The 20,916-nt window shown below is 59.0% G+C and overlaps 1 protein-coding gene across 5 annotated transcripts in view; it reads right to left on the bottom strand.

Annotated features, from left to right (window-relative positions):
• Nucleotides 1–9,673: 9,673 nt before the first annotated feature.
• Nucleotides 9,674–20,916, bottom strand: part of HIRA (histone cell cycle regulator) — a 45,796-nt gene continuing 34,553 nt past the window's right edge. For 4 of the 5 annotated variants that reach the window (XM_070385678.1, XM_070385680.1, XM_070385679.1 and 1 more), the window contains 11 exons: nucleotides 20,628–20,915; nucleotides 19,312–19,473; nucleotides 17,386–17,590; nucleotides 17,112–17,216; nucleotides 15,885–16,033; nucleotides 14,734–14,954; nucleotides 14,517–14,622; nucleotides 14,202–14,324; nucleotides 13,833–13,996; nucleotides 13,208–13,296; nucleotides 9,674–10,713 (listed from right to left, as the gene is read on the bottom strand). In XM_070385678.1, coding sequence (XP_070241779.1) covers nucleotides 10,597–10,713; nucleotides 13,208–13,296; nucleotides 13,833–13,996; nucleotides 14,202–14,324; nucleotides 14,517–14,622; nucleotides 14,734–14,954; nucleotides 15,885–16,033; nucleotides 17,112–17,216; nucleotides 17,386–17,590; nucleotides 19,312–19,473; nucleotides 20,628–20,915 — 1,729 coding nt within the window. In that variant the 3' untranslated portion in view covers nucleotides 9,674–10,596. The remainder of the gene's footprint in view (nucleotides 10,714–13,207; nucleotides 13,297–13,832; nucleotides 13,997–14,201; nucleotides 14,325–14,516; nucleotides 14,623–14,733; nucleotides 14,955–15,884; nucleotides 16,034–17,111; nucleotides 17,217–17,385; nucleotides 17,591–19,311; nucleotides 19,474–20,627; nucleotide 20,916) is intronic. The other variant, XM_070385677.1, reaches the window with a different exon arrangement.

The following is a 20,916-nucleotide window of genomic DNA, read 5'->3' as shown; positions in this document are numbered from 1 at the left end:
TTGCTGCGCTTGAGAAGCAGCAGTTTCCGCACGCGGATATCTGTTTCCCCACTGGCCTCTATAACAAAGTATTATTTTTCCTCTGAGGAACTTTAAAAACAGAAGAAGATCAATATTCTAACAATCAGATCATTCGTAAAGCGTCTGGAATAATTTTTTATATGTGGCACAGAAACCAAGATCTAGAGGAGAATCAATTTAAACAGACAGAACTGGGGTTTCTTGTCTTCCGCGTCCATCTGGAGAACTCACGTCCCCTCTCTAGCGGGGTTCCGGTTCGCGGAGGATCAGATCAGATCAGAACAGATCAGTCGCTCAGTCGTGTCCGACTCTTTGCGACCCCATGAATCGCAGCACGCCAGGCCTCCCTGTCCATCACCAACTCCCGGAGATCAGGCGGACACAAAGCGGGTGGGAAGGCGGGGGTGCGGTCGGGGAAGGCGGCGGGCGGCGCGCGCCAAGCGACCCCGCACCCGGCCGGCACCGCGTCCTCCCGCCCACCGGGAGAGCGCCTTCCCTCCTTCCCCGATCCGAGGGCCGGCTCCGCCCCACGCCGCGGGGTCCCGGGCTCGCGGTGACCACGGCACGGGAAGGGGCGTCCTCAGGGAAGCTCCCAGGCCACGGGCGCGGAGGGGACCCTCACCCCGAGGTCGTCGCCAGGGCAGAAACCGAAGGCTAAGCGGCCCGGGGCGGGGAACGCGGGGCAGCGTGGGGGCTGCGGAGCCGGGGCAGGGCACGGGGCCGCCCGCCGAGGGACTGGAAGCGGACGCGGGGCTCCGGGAAGGCGCCTCCGCCGGGGCCTGGGCGGAGGACGACGCCCGGGGACTGCGGCAGCGCCGCCCCCGCCGCCGGAGGAGCGCGAAGCCCGGGGCCGGACACTCGCGCGCGCCGGGAGGCTCGTGCGGACGACCTTCGCCTTCCGCTTGCGTCCAGGTCTGAGCCCCGGGGGCTGCCGCGCCCACGGCCTCCGCGCCCCTCCCGCGCCGGGCGGGGTCTGCGGCGCCCACAGCCTGCCGGGGGCCTGAGCGCGCGCCCCGGCCCCGCGGAGCCCGGGCCTCACCTGGAAGGTCCTGGAAGCCCGCGGGCGCGCATGCGCGCTGACGGCCGAGCGCGCCCGGGACAACTCTGCCTGCGCTCCCGGCGCCGGGCGCGCGGGGCTGGCCCGCGAAAAGCAGCCCGCCGCGCGGCTGCGGGTCCTCCCCGCCCGCTCCAGCAGGAGCGAGTCTGCGCGGCCTCTCTGGTACCCAGGGCGGGTGAAGGGGTGCCGGCAGCCCCGGCAGGTGCCAGGGTGTCTGCGCGCGGGCTCTCCAGTGATGGGGTTCCAGGTGGAGCCTGCACCCCAGGCTCGAGCCCCCACCCCACCCCCCGCCCAGGCTCGAGCCCCGCCGTGCAGAGATGGGGGTTAAGGGGGAGGTCTGGACCGTGGAGTTCGGTCACGCCCTTAAATTCCGGCACGGATGGCCCAAACACATGCAAACGAAGCCTGGGGAGTCCGTGTGACGGGCCCTGTGCCAGGCGCTCCCCGAGGGCGCTCCCTTCCTGGCTCTAGGGGACCAGGACAGTGGCAGGCGGCCCACCGCAGGCGGGGTCACGGGTGGCCTCGGTCCATGGTGGCAAGTCCCCCGAGCGGCCGGCGGGTCCCGAGCGCGGACAGGATGCTCGCTAGGGAGGCCGAGGCACCCCCCCCCCCCGTGCTCTCCGCCTGGCCCCCCGGTGATTCTAAGAAATGAATAGGACCCCGTGAATAACACAGTGATGATGCAGTTATTTGCACAGCAGCTTCACATTCTAGCAGCCCAAAGCATGGTAAAAAAGAAATCAGGCTGTTTACTTTCAAATTAAATCTCTTTCCAGGACCCGCGGCGACCTGTGCAGACCGCGGGTTGGGTAACAGCAGCCTCCTCTTCCGACTACCTGGACTCTTGCTGTGGGTTGTACCGCATTTCCCAAAGCTGTTTTGGCAGTAATGCCTATGACCCCAAGGACTCTTCAGCCCAAATGTTACACAAACCCTTCAGGATTCGCACTATCAGTTCAGTCGCTCAGTGGTGTCTGACTCTTTGCGACCCCAGGGACTGCAGCACACCAGGCCTCCCAACTCCCGGAGTCTACCCAAACTCATGTCCATTGAGTCGGTGATGCCATCCAAACATCTCCTCCTCTGTCGTTCCCTTCTCCTCCTGCCCTCAATCTTTCCCAGCATCAGGGTCTTTCCAAATGAGTCAGCTCTCCGAATCAGGTGGCCAAAGTATTGGAGTTACAGCTTCAGCATCAGTCCTTCCAATGAACACCCAGGGCTGATCTCCTTTAGAATGGACTGGTTGGATCTCCTTGCAGTACACGGGGCTCTCAAGTGTCTTCTCCAACACCACAGATCTAAAGCATCAATTCTTAGGCGCTCAGCTTTCTTTATAGTCCAATTCTCACATCCATAAATGACTACTGGAAAAACCATAGCCTTGACTAGACAGACCTTTGTTGGCAAAGTAATGTCTCTGCTTTTTAATATGCTGTCTAGGTTGGTCATAACTTTCCTTCCAAGGAGTAAGCGTCTTTTAATTTCATGGCTGCAGTTACTATCTGCAGTGATTTTGGAGCCCCCTCAAAATAAAGTCAGCCACTGTTTCCCCATCTATTTGCCATGAAGTGATGGGACCAGATGCTATGATCTTAGTTTTCTGAATGTTGAGCTTTAAGTCAACTTTTTCACTCTCCTCTTTCACTTTCATCAAGAGGCTCTTTAGTTCTTTGCTTTCTCCCATAAGGGTGGTGTCATCTGCATATCCGAGGTTATTGATATTTCTTCCAGCAATTTTGATTCCAGCTTGTGCTTCCTCCAGCCCAGCGTTTCTCATGATGTACTCTGCATAAAAGTTAAATAAGCAGGGTGACAATATACAGCCTTGACATACTTCTTTTCCTATTTGGAACCAGTCTGTTGTTCCATGTCCAGTTCTAACTGTTGCTTCCTGACCTGCATACAGGTTTTTCAGGAGGCAGGTCAGGTGATCTGGTATTCCCATCTTTTTCAGAATTTTTCACAGTTTATTATGATCCACACAGTCAAGGCTTTGGCATAGTCAGTAAAGCAGAAATAGATGCTTTTCTGGAACTCTCTTGCTTTTTCGATGATCCAGCGGATGTTGACAATTTGATCTCTGGTTCCTCTGCCTTTTCTAAAACCAGCTTGAACATCTGGAAGTTCACGGTTCACGTACTCTTGAAGCCTGGCTTGGAGAATTTTGAGCATTACTTTGCTAGCATGTGGGATGAATGCAATTGTGCGGTAGTTTGAGCATTCTTTGGCATTGTCTTTCTTAGGGATTGGAATGAAAACTGACTTTTTCCAGTTCTGTGGCCACTGCTGAGTTTTCCAAATTTGCTGGCATATTGAGTGCAGCACTTTCACAGCATCATCTTTCAGGATTTGGAATAGCTCCACTGGAATTCCATCATCTCCACTAGCTTTGTTCATAGTGATGCTTCCTAAGGCCCACTTGACTTCACATTCCAGGATGTCTGGCTCTAGGTGAGTGATCACACCATCGTGATTATCTGGGTCGTGAAGATCTTTTTTGTACAGGTCTTCTGTGTATTCTTGCCACCTCTTAACATCTTCTGCTTCTGTTAGGTCCATACCATTTTTGTCCTTTATTGAGCCCATCTTTGCTTGAAATGTTCCCTTGGTATCTGTAATTTTCTTGAAGAGCTCTCTAGACTTTCCCATTCTGTTGTTTTCCTCTATTTCTTTGCACTGATCGCTGAGGAAGGCTTTCTTATCTCTCCTTGCTATTCTTTGGAACTCTGCATCCAGATGTTTATATCTTTCCTTTTCTCCTTTGCTTTTCCCTTCTCTTCTTTTCACAGCTATTTGTAATGCCTCCTCAGACAGCCATTTTGCCTTTTTGCATTTCTTTTCTTGGGGATGGTCTTGATCCCTGCCTTTTGTACAGTGTCATGAACCTCTGTCCATAGTTCTTCAGGCACTCTATCTATCAGATCTAGGCCCTTAAATCTATTTCTCACTTCTACTGTATAATCATAAGGGATTTGATTTAGGTCATACCTGAATGGTCTAGTGGTTTTCCCTACTTTCTTCAATTTCAGTCTGAATTTGGCAATAAGGAGTTCATGGTCTGAGCCAGTCAGCTCCCGGTCTTGTTTTTGCTGACTGTATAGAGCTTCTCCATCTTTGGCTACAAAGAATATAATCAATCTGATTTCGGTGTTGACCATCTGGCGATGTCCATGAGAGTCTTCTCTTGTGTTGCTGGATGAGGGTGTTTGCTATGACCAGTGCATTCTCTTGGCAAAACTCTACTAGCCTTTGCCCCGCTTCATTCTGTACTCCAAGGCCAGATTTGTCTGTTACTCCAAGTGTTTCTTGACTTCCTACTTTTGTATTCCAGTCCCCTATAATGAAAAGGACATCTTTTTGGGGTGTTAGTTCTAGAAGTTCTTGTAGGTCTTCATAGAACGGTTCAACTTCAGCTTCTTCAGCGTTACTGTTTGGGGCATAGACTTGGAGTACTGTGATTTGAATGGTTTGCCTTGGAAACAAACAGAGATCATTCTGTTGTTTTTAGATTGCATCCAAGTGCTGCATTTCGGACTCTTTTGTTGACCATGATGGCTACTCCATTTCTTCTAAGGGATTCCTGCCCACAGTAGTAGATATAATGGTCATCTGGGTTAAATTCACCCATTCCCGTCCATTTTAGTTCGCTGATTCCTAGAATGTCAACGTTCACTCTTGCCATCTCTTGTTTGACCACTTCCAATTTGCCTTGATTCATGGACCTGACATTCCAGGTTCCTATGCAATATTGCTCTTTACAGCATCGGACCTTGCTTCTATCACCAGTCACATCCACAACTAGGTCTTGTTTTTGCTTTGGCTCAATCCCTTCATTCTTTCTGGAGTTATTTCTCCATTGATCTCCAGTAGCATATTGGGCACCTACCGACCTGGGGAGCTCCTCTTTCAGTGTCCTCTTTGCCTTTTAATCTCTTTCCAGGAGGAGCAGCGATCTGCCAAGACCACGGGTTGAACAACAGCAGCATCCTTTTCGGGCCGTGTGGACTCTTGCTGTGGGTTGTACCACATTTCCCAAAGCTGTCTTGGCAGTCGGGCCTGTGACCGCAAACACCCTAAGTGTTGTCAGGGCTCTGCAGTATTCGTGCTGCATCCTCCCCTACAGCAGCATCTCCCTGTCCCACCCCTGGCACCATCCCAGGGTTTTTGGAGGTCCAAACTACGAATTCACACCCTAAAAGAAAACGATTTTAGGAAAATTTTAGTTAGGCAAAATGACACGATATTTAGTAAGTTAGGACCTTGCCCAGATGCGTGAAGGACTAAATGTCTGATTTGAAAAGGATTCTAATATTCTTACTGCTGGTAACTTGCCAAGTAATCCTGAGAATAAATCTTTCAATCTTATCAAGAGAAATGATGAGCTTCTACATGGCTCAGTAAGACCAACAACCAGAAAAGTGGGCAAAAGTGTTAGAAGAAATAATGCATGGAAAAGAAATGCAGCTGCTTCTCAAACATTGAAAACGAAAACCCAACTTCACTTACAAGCAAAAGACAAAGTCTTGCTGGTCTAAGTTATCGTTGCAGACCTTCATCCTACAGATAAAACTCCCAAGGACAGTGTGCAGCTCATGGGTACAAGAAGGCTGGATTTGCAGTAGCCTGAATGACCAGTCCTCCGTCTTCATCCCCTGGGGTGGTGCATTCGTCCACCCTCTCGCCGTGGCTTTGTGATGAGCTGAGGTTGTCCCTTCGCCCCTGGGGTCCAGGCGTGGCTCCAGGACTTGATATGGTGGACTGTTAGCAGGACGACACCAGCCAAGGCTTAAATGTCCTGGCCTGTCTCTGCCTCCCACCACAGCCCTTCTGCTGTGTCCGTGAGTGCGTGTTCCCAGTAGCCGCTGCCATGCTAGCCTGAAGCTCGGATTGGACCATGTGAAGCCTGGAGCAAGGACCGACCCACAAGCCTGTGAGTGAGGGGAAAAAGCAGCTGTGGTCATAAGCACAGAGGATGAGGCTGCGTTACAGGTAGCGGTTGTCCTTCCGTCGCTAGGTCACGTCTGACTCTGTGACCCCGTGAACTGCGGACGCCAGGACTCCCTGTGCCTCACTACCTCCTGGAGTTTGTTCAAACTCACGTCTACGGAGTCTTCCTACATATATATCCCTATGTGAGAAATGTAAACAGGTCCATACGACTTGTTCACAGATGTTTAAAGCAGCACTGTGCGGAATTACCAAAAGTTGGAAGCAACCCACATGTGTATGGATGGCTGACTGGAGAGGCAAAGTGAGGAAGACCCTGAAAACGACATGTTCATCCGTAAGAAGGAGTGAAGGGCTGGCACATGAGTGAGTCTTGTCAACACTACACTATATGAGAAGCCAGTCACAAAATACCACGTCTATTTACAGGAAATATTTAGAAGCAATATAGGAAATACTTGTATTTATGAGTAGGAAATATTCAGAAGAGCTCAGTCTATGGAGACAGAGAGCAGACAGGTGGTTACTTAGGGGTGAGGCGGGGTGTGATAAAGGGCATAGGGTCTCTTTTTGAGGTGATAGAAATGTTCTAATAGAGACGATGGTGATGGCTGCATGTGTGTGGCTATTCTAAAAACCACTGAATCGTACATTTTAAATAGGTGAGCTACATGCTATGAGAATTTTATCTCAGTAAAGCTGTTATTTTTTAGTTAAGGGAAATATGAGATATCCTCATATGATGAAAAATGTTCTGTATCTTTACAACAAAACAAAACCCAAACTTAAGAACAGAATAGCGAGGTCCTTTCGTGTACTCGGCCGTGTCCCACTCGTGACCCCATGGACCACAGGCCAGCAGGCTCCTCTGTCCATGGGCTTCTCCAGGCAAGAGCACTGGGGCGGGTTGCCATGCCCTTCTCCGGGGGTCTTCCCGACCAGGGACTGAAGCAGAGCCTCTCGTCTTGTGCACCCGCAGGCGGATTCTTTGCCACTTGAGCCAGGCCCCGACGAGTGCGCGTTTCACTGCACGGGAGCCGCCCAGCAGTCTGTCACCACGAATGTGCCCCATGCCCACCTGTCAGCAGCGTATGAACGCTCCGGCTGCTCTGCAGTCGAGGGATTTTGACTATTTTCTTACATTTAAGATACTCTAAGAGGCATGTGTTATTGTGGTTTTAATTTGCATTTTGTAAATGACTGATGACACTGACCATCTTCTCTTTGTGCTTATTTTAATTGCCATCCATGTATCTGGTGAAGTGTCCTATAAAACAAGTTACTGAAGGACAAAAATTAAATTTCACAAAAACCAGACGCTTAAATTAACACAAAAATAAGATTTAGAGAGGAAGAACAACTCAGAAACGACTTGCCACGCACATGAGGACGGGGTGCCAAAGCTAATGTGGAGAGACGACGGGCAGGTGCCCCCGGCCCGGGCCGTAGCGCTGCCCGCAGCCCGAAGCCCAGTGTGGAGTGTGCTCACATCGCCTGGAGGCTGAGGCTGGGAGGCACCCAGGGCAGTCGGGTCAGCACAGGCAGGGGGTCCCTGCCCGGGAAGACACAGACCCCGTGCTTTGCCTGCAAAGGAGGCCAACAGGTGGAGGGGAGCTGAGGAACATCAGTGGGCAGGTGGGAGGTGAGCAGCATGGTGTGAGGGGTGCGGGAGGGGAAACGGACAGCGGCAAGGGGCCGCCCGGGGGCGCAGGGCACAGGGGTGGGGCAAGTTTCTGGCCTTTATGTATTCAAGTATCTGTTCTGTCCGTCACCGCCTCCTCTGAAGACGTTAGTGTACCTGCATGAGGCGCTCTGACGCTGTCCCCTGGCTTCCGAGGCCCCTTCCCTTCTCCCTTTGGATTTCCTGTTCTGGAGCATTTTTATTGCTGTGCCTTCAAGGTCACAAATCCTTTCTCCTGCAATGTCTGCTCTGTCATCAATCCCATTCCACGCCTCTTTCATCTCCTCGTGACCGTTTTTCATCTGTAGAAGTCTGATTGTAGCTTTCTTGGCTACAGTCTTCTGCCGTCACTTTTCGAAATAAGGAACAAACAAGTGTCATAGTGACTGTTTTAATGTCCTTTTCTGCTGGTTCCGACATCCATGGAACTCCCGGGGCAGTCTTGCCTGAGCAGCCAGACTGACTCTTCTCCTCGCTTTGCCCTGAGCTCCTCCTTTGCACGCCTGTTGATCTTCGTGTGGAGGCCGGACATCATCAACTGTCCCTTGCGCCATGTTGGGCACTTCTGTATTCTTACCGATCCTCTTGAACTCTGCAATGTAACTAACTTCTTGGAAGCAATTTAGTCCTTTTGGGTCTTGTCTGTTTTTTGTTAGATGGATCTGGAAGTGTTAGTTGCTCAGTTATATCTGACTCTTTGCGACCCCAGGGACTACCGTCCACCAGGGTCCTCTGTCCATGGGATTCTCCAGGCAAGAATGCTGGAGTGGGCTGCCATCTCCTGCTTCAGGGATCTTCCCAAGCCAGGGATTGAACCCGGGTCTCCTGCATTGACCGACGGGTTCTTTACTGTCTGAGCTACATGGGAATCCTGGATGGATCTGGAGCAGACGGATCTAATTATTCTCCAAAACGGAGGAAGACTTCCCGAGTCCTCTTCTGCCCCAAGCCTGTGAGCTGAGTTCTAGTCCAGTGGATAGGAATGGACACCACACGCGGCTCTGGGTGCCAACCCTTTTGGACGGTTCTGTGGCCATTTCCTCATTGCAGGAGCACTGATTCACACGCAGCTGGATGTGCAGAGGCTAAGCTCTGGGGTTCCATCCTCGGAGCCTCCTCCTCTCCAGGGCTTGGAGCTTCCTGGGCTCTTGGTGCCACATCAGGACTCCAGGGTCCTGCTGGGCCCTGCCTCGGCTTCCCCTCCTGGTGCTGCGGCTGGCGGGAGTTGGGCAGTCCCAGACTCGCCTTATTTCCCACTTCCCAGGGACCGCTGTCCGTTCTGGTATCCGCTACCTCGTGTACTCCACCTGCCTCCTTTGGTGTTCCAGGCAGAAGGGGCAGTGTGGTCCCCGTCCATCTGTCCTGGCTGGAAGCGCACGTTTCTGACCAGTCTCCCCGCTCCATGGACCCTCTCTTGTCTGAGCAGTGGTTGTCAATATAACTCTGACTGTCAAGGATTCTTCGAGGGAACGTGTGTGAAGTGCTGCGACTTTGCCTCCACGACCCTGGCCGGTCCTCACAAGCATGTGCGTCTTCTTAACCTCGTCTCCCTTTGGCAGGCTCGAGAGGGAGGCCCAGGTATTTGCTGGTTTGGGTCCCAGGCAGGCGTTCTCAGGCCGTGTGCGTCCTGTGACTCCCGCAGCCTGGCTTCTGGGGCGCCCTTGCCCAAGTGCAGTGTGTATGCCGGCTTTGTCGGGCACGCGTGCGTGCCTGCTTCTCTTCAGCCACATGACTTCCCAGTGAGACAATGGGATGACCACCCGGCGGGGAAGCAGCCAGGTGGGATGTCAGTGGCCAGAACCATCAGGCCTGCTTTCCCGACGCGAGCACGGACAGACACGGAGGCACGGACGGGGTGCGGCACCAGGGAAGGAGCTGCTCAGCCCTCAGCAGGCCGCCAGTCTCTGTGGTCTCAGCCGTCTCCTCCCGTTGGTCAGCGCTGGGCGTGCCGCCTAAGAAAACCCTGATGTCTGTGTTTCCTGATTTCCGTGGTGCCTGCAGACAGAACCCAGGACCTCTGCAGCTGGCCTGGGAGATGTGGATGGGCCGGCCCGCCAGCTCATGAGATGCTACGCGACGCTTCGCATGGAGGGGCCGAGGGTCAGGTGACATCACGGATCCCTTTCTGGCTGTGCCGTGTCATCACTGCCCATTTCAGGACAGGGGTCCACGGTGCGGGGAGGGCCTGGGAGTTGGAAGGAAAAGGCTGGGGAAGTCAGGAGCATTTGGTATCCAATGCGTGTCCATTTATTTTACACTTACAAAAGAAATCACCCACCCTCTGCCCCATCCCCCAAAAAACAAGTCTCTTTTTACAAACATTTAAAAATTAAAACCAAATGAAGATAGACAAATTAATTTCAGTACAATTATTTTTCAATGTAGCTGTCATAATTAGAGTTTAAATTTCCTACAAGTGACCAACGTCCAAGTGACTTATAGGGAAATCCTGATTATTGGCCATTTACAAGTTAGCAAATTCTAGTACAAAAATAGTCCATGTGCTGGAATAGGCTTTCCTTTTACATAGGTCTCAGGTCAGTTTACTGACCACATAATCCGCGTGCGTCCTGGGGCTCTCTCTTCACAATGGCTCATTCATTGTAGCTGAAGCAGCCTGGTGCCCCCCATGGTGGTGGGCCCGGTTCTGGCTGGGGCCGTGCTGGAGATGGCAGGCCCAGGCAGGCCGTGCTGGCCCCGGGGCCGCAGGCAGAGCCCAGCTCCGCTTCGGGCCTGGAGGGCGGGGGCACTGCAGGCAGGGCCACCCCCTCTGTGGGGGCAGCAGCCTGGGACGTGGCTCTGTGTGCGATGGCCCGCCTCCCGCGGTCTCGGTGTCCCTGGAGCCCAGCGAGGGCAGCCGTGGGCCTTGCGGTGGGGGCAGGCGGGCAGGCTACTTGTCCCGCAAGAGGTCCAGCTGCTCCTGGCACTCGGTGAACAGGCGCTGGAAGCGGAGGTTCTGCCCGATGACCGGCAGCAGCTCCTTTAGCAGGTCCCGCTTGCGCAGACCCTGCGGGCACAGGAAAGGCGGCTGAGGGAGCCATCTCACCGGGAGGTGGGGCGGCTGAACAGAGGCACGGAGCAGCAGGTGCGGGGGTGTCCCAGGAGGTCCTGCTCGTCTGGGCCCCCTGTGGCTGCTGGCTCAGGCACCGCTGGTCTCTGCACTCACTAGTCAGTGGCCAGAGGAGCCTGGCCTTCCAGGCGGGATGGCTGCCAGGGCAGGGCCCCTGGAGGGGCAGCTCTCCAGGGGCCCAGGGTCAAGCCCAGGCAGAGGAGGGGCCTTGGCCTCACGTTCCGGGGTCTCTGCCTTCAGCACTTCCTACACCCCTCCTGCTCCCAGTGCACGAGCACCACGTCTGCCCTGGCCCTCGAGCGACGTGCACTGCCAGGCGGGGTCTCCGTCCACAGACCTCCGAGGAGCACGGCTGCTGAGAACGGAGAACCCCAGCGGGCAGTGCTGACCACTGCAAGAGGAGGCCCGGGTGTTGCAGGGGAGCGGGGCACCACTGCCCACAGAGGCCTGTGGACGCCAGCACACAGCCCGGCATCCACGTAACAGGTTCCACAGGAGACACAGATAGTTGAAGAAAAAACATGGGTACATTTCACACAGTTAAAGGCTGAAAGGCCCCACTGAGGGCTGATCAGGTAACGCGGAAAAGCTGATAAGCAGACACGTTGGAATAAGACACAACACTTTCAGATAAATGGCGGAAAAATTCTAAATATTTCCAAAGACTAAGAACATATTACCTATAAAGGAAAACATGCCAAGATTCACAATAAAGTTTTTTTTTTTTTTTTTTAACCACATAGTTCGCGATATCTTGGTTCCCGAGCAGGGATTAAACCTGGGCCCGCATGGAGTCCTAACTACCGGACTTCCAGGGAAATCCCTGGTATTTTTAATACTCTGGAAAAAACCTTGCCTACTTTTTAATCCAGCTAAACAGTTATTCACATAAGAGGTTATCATAAAAAATGTTTCATTCAGGCTTGTAACACCTCAGAAGGGTTACCCCAGGAAAGATCCACTCTGAAAATGTTTTAGGGGAAATACTCAAAGTGAGAGGAGTGATGGTACAAGGCGTATTATCTTGCTAAAGCTGATGCTTTAATACATCTTCAATACGAACATACACATAAGAAAACAAGAGACACGAATGGCTTGAACTAGGTGATAAAAACAGCCTGTCAGATCATACAAAAGCTGGCCACACCAATGCTGGCAAGAAATACACAGGTGGGTACACAGAAAGGCTGAAAGTTAAAGATGGAGAAAGATATGTTGCTAAATAATAAGTGCAGTATTTTACAATTATCAAGTAATGTAGACTTTGTGACAAAAACCATCACTGCAGAGTGTGTACAAAGATCCCCAGCACATGCCGCACCACCGCACCCCCGCCCCGCCAACCGTCTTGGGCAGCAGCCAGACACAGCTTATGGCCACTTTTCCGGTCAGGGACACAGGTCCTGAGATGGAGACCTCAATGGATGAGGCTTCCCTAGAGGGCCTGGCAGGACAGCTCAGGCCCCGGAGGGCGGCTGCTCCGTGCCCACCCTCTGCTTATTGTCTGCCCCACCACCCCCAATCACCACCCCGTACACGTGGAGCTCTGATCTCTGACGGCAAGAAACCTGGGGTCCCCGAGGTGCACTGGGAGCTTATATCACTCACTTCCCAATATATAAAGAGCTGTTGCAAACCAATAAGAAAAACAAATGACACCCAAGTATTCCAACAGGAAATACAAGTGGCTCTTAAACACGTGAGATGATGTTGTCCAAAGGAAGCCTCCAGGGGCCCGTGGCCCCCACACCATCGTGGGCAGCACCCTCCAGCTGCCTCACCTCCTGGGGACCAGTTCCACGGGAACGGCCAATTCTCACCGAGAAACTCAGCAAGAAGGCGGAGGGCTCACACTCAACTTACCCCCACCCCGCCCCCAACATCCAGACAAAGAGACAGGAGAAATATTTTTTTTTAAAAAGGCGTCAATTCAGAAGAATGCTGGGACTTTCCTGGCGGTCCAGTGGTGGGGACTCTGCACTTCCAATGCAGGGGCTCAGGTTTGATCCCTGGTCAGGGAACTCAGATCCTGCAGGCCATGCAGCGCGGCCTCTGCAGGATCCACTCCCTGCCCTCAGGTCACACCCCGCTCTGCTGACAGTGTTCCGGCCATGGCAGCCTCCAGGGCCCAGCTGGTGCCCTGCCACCCCCACCAGCAGACCCCCCGGGTGCCCCGCCCCCCCCGCCCCCGCCCCGCAGACTCAGTGGCTCACTCGCCCAGGTCCGCCAGACCAGACGGCGCCTCACTGCTGACAGACGCAGGGCAGAGGCCCCCGTGGTTGTGCTGTGAAGGCCTCCGCCAGGACGGGTGGGCATCGTGCCCTCACTGAGGCTGGGCCCCATGGTGGAGAGGGGTACCAGGAAGCTCTCACAGCACCCTGGCTCAGGCCTCAGCCCCACCTTCCTGCAGAGGTGGGAGAGCTGCACCTACCACCACCGTGGATTCCCACTGGCTTCCGGTGGACGTGTGAACCGGCCCCAGGAGGTCCTTGCATATTTCCCGGAGTCGGTATTCAAACCCTAGTTACAGAAAACACAGAACCAGGCACACGTCACAGAAGGCCAGAAAGCCGAGCCCAAGCCAAATCACCACGAACGCAGAGCCCAAGGGACCACCGCTCCGTGCACCACCTCCTGCGGCCTGCTGTCTCGGCTCTGGCCCCGACCTGCCCTCTCCCTGGACACAAGCGCGTTCCGGCATGGGCAGGGCTGCGGGAGGAGGGGTGGGCAGGGGCTCTGCTGGAGAGGGGAGGGGGGCAGGCGCGGGTCAGGGGACAGGGGTCCTGGGGCAGGGACATGGACGGGCCCTGGAGAGCTGGGCTGAGGACCATGCAGCTGCTGGACGGGAGGGGCTCGAAGGAGGGAGATAGCTGCGGGCCTACGGGGCTCCGAGGGGCGGGGGGCGCGGAGGCTTCCGGGAATGACCTCCACGTGTACCCTGCCCCAGCCTTTCTGCTCACAGCAGGGCTGGATGCCGGCGGGGCCGCCACCTTGCTGAGCAGGCTGTGGGCCCTTGGGACGTCTGGCTGGGGCGGGGCCCGGGGGCCAGGGCTCACCTTCATTCACGAGGTACCGCGCGTACAGGAGCAGCCAATGGCGGTACTCGTGGCTGGAACGCAGGGTGAGCGCCGCGGCGACCTGGCTCTCCAGGTAAGCCAGGGTGGTCTCCTGCTGCACCACGTGAGGCACGGAGAAGAGCCGGGCTGCCTGCCGCCCCGAGCTGCAGGCAGAGCACGGTCAGCAGGCTCTCGGCCAGTGGATCCCAGGCCCTGCTCCGCACTGCCCAGCAAGCCCACTGCCTGCCTCTCGAGCGACAGGGCCACGCGCCTGCTCCCTGAGACAGAGCCCGCCCGCAGGGCAGACGGCAGTCCAGGGTGGGCCTGGCAGGGACCGCATGAGCACAGCCGCCCTCGCCCAGCACCTACGTGGAGGCGCGGCCCTGGACTATGGCTAAGGGTCCGGAGCACAGCATGGCGTCCTGGGGCGGCAGGCTGCTCCTGAAGTCTGCACACTGCGCCAGCGAGTCCTGCTTGTCAGAGACCAGGTTCCTGGGGACACAGGGGCAGTGTGGGCGGGCGCCCTGCACGCTCGCAGGGGCTTCCTGACGCAGGTGCTGGCCAGAGGCCAGGCCGGAAATGCCGGCAGACAAGCCCAGGAACGCTCAGGTGCCCCCCGGACGGGACCCCAGAGAGCGGACGCAGGAGCGCAGGCCCGCGCAGGCCCCGGGGCGGCGTGCTCACCACGCGGACAGCGACGGGCTGAAGCAGTAGGCCTTGCCGTCCGACAGGTTCATCACGGGGATCCCATGCTGCGTCAGCAAGACCTGGGACACCGTCATGTTGCTTCCTGGGGAGACACGTGGAAGGTTCCCGTGTGCCTCGCTCGGCAGCGGGGCCCACAGCCTGCTCGTCGCCCGGCCGGCAGGGCCGCCCCCAGTCCCGAGGGCCCCGCGCACACCTGCCAGGATGGAGTGGAGCGACTCCTCCTTCACCACCACCTCCTGCCTGTGCACGTCCCAGACGGACAGCGTGGCGGCGGCGGTGAGCGCCATGACGTAGGGGCCGGTGCAGTGCAGGGTGGAGATCGGGGACGGCAGCAAGATGGGGGGTAGGAGGCGGCGGCCGCAGGCGGAGAATACCGACAGCATCCGCTTCTCACAGGCGACGCACACCACGTCCCTGGGGGCGGGGGCGGGAGTCAGGGGCCTGCTGGGCCGGCTCCTCTCCCCAGGCCGCCCGGGCTGTCCTGGGCTCACACGAGCTGCCCTAGGAGCAGGTGTCCAAGGACCAGCGCCCAGACAGCGAGCGCCCGTGTCCCGGCCAAGACGAGCCAGAGCGGCCCCGAAGGGCTCTGCCCAGACAGGCCGGGGTGGGGCGGGGGGGGGTGCGGGCCATGGGCACTGTCATGACCCCTCCTCCAGGTGGCCACAGGGGCTCTGGGCTGTGCCTGGCGCTGCAGGCTCTGCTCCCAGTGGGGCCCCCACCTCAGGCCAAGGAGCGGCCACGGGCGGCAGAACTGCGTACTCTGCCAGGGCCTGGCTGGCCACTCGGCCACTCTGCAGTAGCCTCTAGTCATCGGGGAGGCCATGCTGACACCCCCGCCCTGCCAGCCTCGGACCAGAGCCAGGGGGGAGTCCAGCAAGGGCGGGGGGCCGCAGACACCTGTGAGGACGTCCCCCAGGCCTGACGGACGAGCGTGTTTGTGAGGGAGCGTGTACGGCTCTGATGGGCCCTCCCTCCACAGGAAGTGAGTGCGGGTCCCCTCCAGCAGCCCTGGAGCCTGTGGGAACACTGTGGGGCTGAGCCCCGAGTAGAGCTCCCCTCGAAGGGCAGGACCTGGAAAGCGCTGGCCTGGGGACTGGGAAGACTGTCAGAAAGCTTTGCTTCCCTGCACAAAAACTGGGTCCAGAGAAGCAGCCGGCGACGGTCAGAGGCAGGCAGTGCGACCTGCACACGGCCGGCAGGAGTCTGGCCACAACGCCTGGGGCGGGGTTCCCCTCCTGAAGCAAGCGGGGGGCAGCGCCACCTTCGGGGGAGCCCAGGGACACGGCAGGCCGGGCGCAGTGCAGGGGCCGCCCTGTGTGCCCTGGGGTAAGGCCCTACCCTTACCCGCTGCCGGCGGCCGTGAGGATGCGGCCGGGGAGCACCGTCTCCCACTCCTTCCCCTCACGGCTGCACTTCAGGCGGCTCAGCTTCAGGCCCCCGCCGGCCGTCACCTCGTTCTCCACCTCGATGTACATGGAGGGGTCGGAGCTCACCTGGAGTAGGCAAGACAAATCTTCAGTGGAGCTGGCCTCAGACGCGGGCCCTGGGGCAGACAGAGCTGCCACCACCGAGTGGGGGGTCAGGAGGGGTGGTCACGAGGACAGGTGCTGGGAGCGGGTGGCCGCCGGGCCTCCACCTGTGGAGTGGACACGCTGGGCCAGAGCTGAAGACTGAAGCCTCTCGATCCCGCCACCCCCACTCAGGAGAGGGGACGCAGGGCCACAGGCGACTGGCCAAGAAAATGAAGCGCGGGAGGGCCTGGCTCGAGAGCAGAGCTGGGGGACGTAGCCTTCAACAGCTGTGGGGTGTGGCAGGCACGGAGGCGGGTCGGCTCCTGGAGGAGGTCTGGGACGCCCAAGGTGCCCAGCGTGCTTGCGAGAGCCCGCTGTCCCTCCAGGTGAGTGTGGGGAGACGGTGCGGGTTGGCATCGGCTCCAGACGGGCAGACAGGAGCGCCGGCACTTGGGAGGCCCCAGCAGCTGAGCTGGATGGAGGGCTGGCCAGGCCCCCGGAAACCAAGTACAGTCCCACCTGGCGCTACGGGGAAGGCCCCGGGGTGGGGGACCAGCCACTCATGGAAAGAACCGGGGCCCCACCCGGAGACCCCGAGGGCAGCCTGGGCAGGGCAGCATGCCCCACTGGCATGGGGGTCCCCAGGGTGAGGGTACGGTGTGTGAGGCCGGGGCCTCTGGGGAGGACCACCAGCCCCAGGTGTGTGCTGAGAACAGACCTCACTCCCCCTCACGGCCACCTGTGCCGGGGGCTGCGACGTGGGCAGGCCCGCAGGCGGGTTGGCGCCCCAGGCACTGAGCCCAAGGCCCAGGACCAAGACTGAGAAGGCTTCTGGGAGAAGGGACCCCTGGGGTGGGTCTTAAGGAGCTGGGCGCCCAGGGGGGCAGCAGGCCTTGGAGGACAGGCCACGGGGGAGGTGCAGGGTCCCCAAAGAGGCTAGCTGCTCCATAAGACTGGGTGGCTGCTCGGATCAGCCACAGTGCCCCTGAAGGTGAGGGGGCCGCATGGAAGCAGCCCGAGTCTGTGACAGCTGCAGGCTCGCGGCCCAGGGCAAGCTCACCTGGAGGGTGAAGGCTCTCTGGGGGCCTGGCATTGGCAGCTTCAGCGCGGGTGCTGGGACGGACACACATACAGTGTCCTTCTCGGCGGTCAGGGCGGCGGGCGACTGCAAGAGCAGAGGCGTCCCTGAGCCCCGGCTTCTCCTCTCTGAGGACCGCAGGGCAGACGCGCGCCACAGAGGCAGGTGCTGTGGGCACGAGGCAGCTGCCCTGGGGGCTCGAGGACTCCGGGGGGTGGGGCGGCCCAGGCCCGGAGGCGCCCACCGCCAGCCTCACCTGCATGGACAGGGACATGGGCAGGAGCCGCGCGTCCTTGCGTGGCCGCCCCTTCTTCTTCTTCTCCACGGCCTCCCCCTCCAGCTCCAGCTTGCGCTTGGGCAGCGAGGAGGGCTTGGCTGCGGGCGCCTTCTCATCGCTGTCGCTGCTGCTCTCCAGGACGTCGCGGGGCCGCAGCTCCTTCACCAGGCTCTGCTCTCTCAACCTGCACGACATGCACCGCGGTGTTTCCCCGGGACCGCTAGCTGCAGGGTAGCCAATTGAATCCCTACTCGTCCCCGAAAGCCGACAAATGAAGCAAGTTAGGAGAGGGCTTTGCTTGTGATCCAGTGGCTGGGAGTCCACCTGGGAACGCAGGGGGCACGGGTTTAACCCCTGCTCTAGGAGGACCCCGCGAGCCGCAGGGGCAACTGAGCCCGCGCGCCTAGAGCGCGTGCTCCGCAACCAGAGGCCACTGCAACGCAAGGAGCCCGTCGGCCGCAGCCAGAGCAACGAGGGCCCCGTGCAACCAGAACTACGCACGATGAACACACGCTTAAAAAGAAAGAAGGAAGCTATCGAGTCACGAAAGGTGTGGAGGAACCTTAGGCATCTTATCAAGAGAAAGCAAGCCAGGTGAAAAGGCTCTGCCGTGCGGGTCTGATGACACCTTTTGGAAACGGCACGCTACGGGCACAGTACGGAGGCTGGGGCCATGCTGGGAGCAGGGGAACCCCTGGGGCGGGCTGCGCGGGAGGGGCCCCCGCCGTGTGCAGGCTGGAGGCCCCTGCGGGCGCGTGCGCTCACTGGCACTTCCTCCCATGTGTCTGGGCTGTGGACTCTCATATTCTCTGCTGCTATCAAGGGGGAGGGGAGGATGGTGGGCGTGACGCCTCACCCCGCAGGCCCTGCTGGGACTGTGAGCGTCTAGAAGGCTGTAAGGGACGGGATGACGGCTCCCAAGGGAGCCAGCCTGGCGGCCTCGGGGCCCGGGTCACCCTCCCGCGTACGGGAGTGGGCGGCACCTCGGCGCCCCTCACTCCCTGTTTAGGGTCCGGGGCTGGGAGGCACCTAGGCGCCCCTCACTCCCTGTTTAGGGTCTGGGGGTGGACGGCACCTCGGGGCCCCTCACTCCCTGTTTAGGGTCCGGGGCTGGGAGGCACCTCGGCGCCCCTCACTCCCTGTTTAGGGTCCGGGGGTGAGTGGCACCTCAGCACCCCTCACTCTCTGCTTAGGGACACGCGAGTCATCTCCCCAGCTTTCCGGAGCACTCAGCCGCAGGACGCTGCAGATCCGCCACCCTGCTGACTGCACACCAAGGTCAGAGGCCACGCTGGCCTGCACGACAGTGCCCCACGCCCTTCCCCGAGAGCGAGCCCTGCCCAGACACGCTGGTTCCACGTTTGGTTCAGCCCCAGGGCAGCACAGGTGCTCCAGCTCCACAACGCCGTCCACGGCAAGGACGGGTCTCGCCACAGCTGCTGCCTTCTCTGGGCACCGGCCGGCCGAGGGGCTCCTGCAGGTCTCGGGCCCCTGTCCCTGACGTGCTTTAGAGGACACAGCTCCAGGAAGGGACTGGCGCCCCTGGCCTGTGCCAAGGAAGGTGGCCTGGCCCGCTCACACCTCCCCCAGCCCTTGACTCGCTGGACCGAGCAGTGAGCTTTGTGCCTCAGCAGGCTCGCTGTGAGGTCTCCCTGGGGGCAGAGAGGCTCCAGGCTAGTTGCAGAGGCTGGAACGCTCAGGCAGCCGGTTCAGCAGGGTCCTGGCGCCCGGGGGGTTGCTGCCTGTCCTCGGGGAGGTAAGGACGCACTGTGGGGACTCAGAGGCTTCCAGTCCCTCACTCTGTCTCGGCTCCCGACCTCCTGGCTGGTGAGTGAGCAGGAAGCTGGCACGAGAGGCTGGAACCCACCCACCCCCGTCTCCGGGGCCCACACAGCCACCACCTACCTTTCTGCGGCTGTCGGGGTCGTGCTGGCCAAGGCAGGTGTCCCCGGCGTGGCTTTGGAGCGCTCCGTGAACCGGGAGTCGAACGCCTTCATAGGTTCGATCTTGGACGGGGTTGTCAGGACGGAGGGGGACGGGGTGGTGGGAGCAGTGGCCGTGTTCACGCTGGGGTGAGTGGAGGGAAGGCCACGTCACACAACCAGCAGGGCCGGGAGTCTGGGCTCTGTGTGCCGTGGAGCCAAGGAGCCAGGCACGAACATTAGACTTCCATAAACGACTTCCCTGACTTCAACACCCCCATATACTACCTCTGGAAGGCGGCCCCCCGGCGCCTGGCATCTGCAAGGCTGTGAGCAAACGCCTGGCATGCCCCTCTGCACGTTCCGAGAGCTGCTGGGGCACAAGGCCGGGACGGGGGCTCCACAGGCCCTTCCTCACCTCGGGCCTGTCTCCACCCCAGCCCGCTCTGCCCACAGGTCTAACCAGAAGCGCATGGGGTCCCGAAGCCACCATCCCCTCCTGCCGCTTCCTTGGCCAAGCACGGCACCTGGGCGGCTCCGCGCGCCTCGGGGGTACGGTCCAGCGCCCCCCACCACCCCAGGTCCAGGCACGTCCCACATGCTGGTCCGAAGCCGTGGGGCCTCCTCTGGGCTGACCTGGGCCAGACCTGCAGGTCTCCCAGGACCTCGTGCAGGCCCAGCACCCTGCCCTTCCCCAGGCTTCCTGAGTGGCCTGGTGGACCCACGCGTGCTCCCTCCCGGGCCGCGACCGTGGCAGAGGCTGTAGTAACGCAGGCCCTGGAGTCACCACAACTGTCAGGCACAGGCCAGGGCAGCAGCTGGGTCTGGGCACCTCCCAGGTGGGAGTCCTGGCCTGTGTCCGCACCAGGGAAAAGCCAACCTTTCATCCCGCGCCCCACGCCCCTCCTCAGGGGTTTGGGGCTCTGCTCTTGTGGCCGTGACCCTGTGGCCTGGCTCAGCCTAGAAGAGGTACTTCTGGAGACCTGCCTGGCAAGGCCCTCAGGGGTCCAGCTCCTCAGTCACGCTCTTCTGCTCCTTCCCCACGGCCAGCGTGGCGTCCAGGCAGTGGGCCATGGGTGCCCCCAGCAGACGCATTCTGAGTGTGGGTGAGCCGGGCTCGGGGGACACGAGCAGACTGGCTGAAGCAGGGCTGGCCCTGTGGCTGCCGACTCGGAGCCCTTGGACCCTGAGCACTGACTCCTCTTCTGAGCGGGCCCCCATCTGAAACCCAGCCCGTTCCTCTCTTCACCTGAGGCCGCCCAGCATCCCCGGGACCTGCCCCTGGCCCCATGGACTCACCCGTCCTTACTGGCAGCGTCGCCCACAGGCCGGGTGCCAGCCGCTGGCTCGGTGGAAGGCTTCGAGGAGCTGAAGGGGATGGGCGTGCCGGGGTCCAGTGGGAGCAGCTGTGGGCCGCTGTGGGAGCTGAGCATGGGGCCCGCCAGGGAGCCCGAGAGCGGGATGCTGTTGAAGAAGGCCGTGGAGAAGTCCCTGTCACCGAGAAGGGGAGAGTCAGCCAGCCTGCAGGCGCTGTGCCGGATACTTTCACAGCCTCGACACCCCGGTGTCTGGCCCAGGGGCAATGCAC

The sequence above is a fragment of the Bos mutus genome, chromosome 17 (genome assembly GCF_027580195.1).
Source record: "Bos mutus isolate GX-2022 chromosome 17, NWIPB_WYAK_1.1, whole genome shotgun sequence".
NCBI lineage: Eukaryota > Metazoa > Chordata > Mammalia > Artiodactyla > Bovidae > Bos > Bos mutus.
Note: the sequence above shows the minus strand (reverse complement) of the source record. Positions and strands in the feature narration are given on the sequence as shown.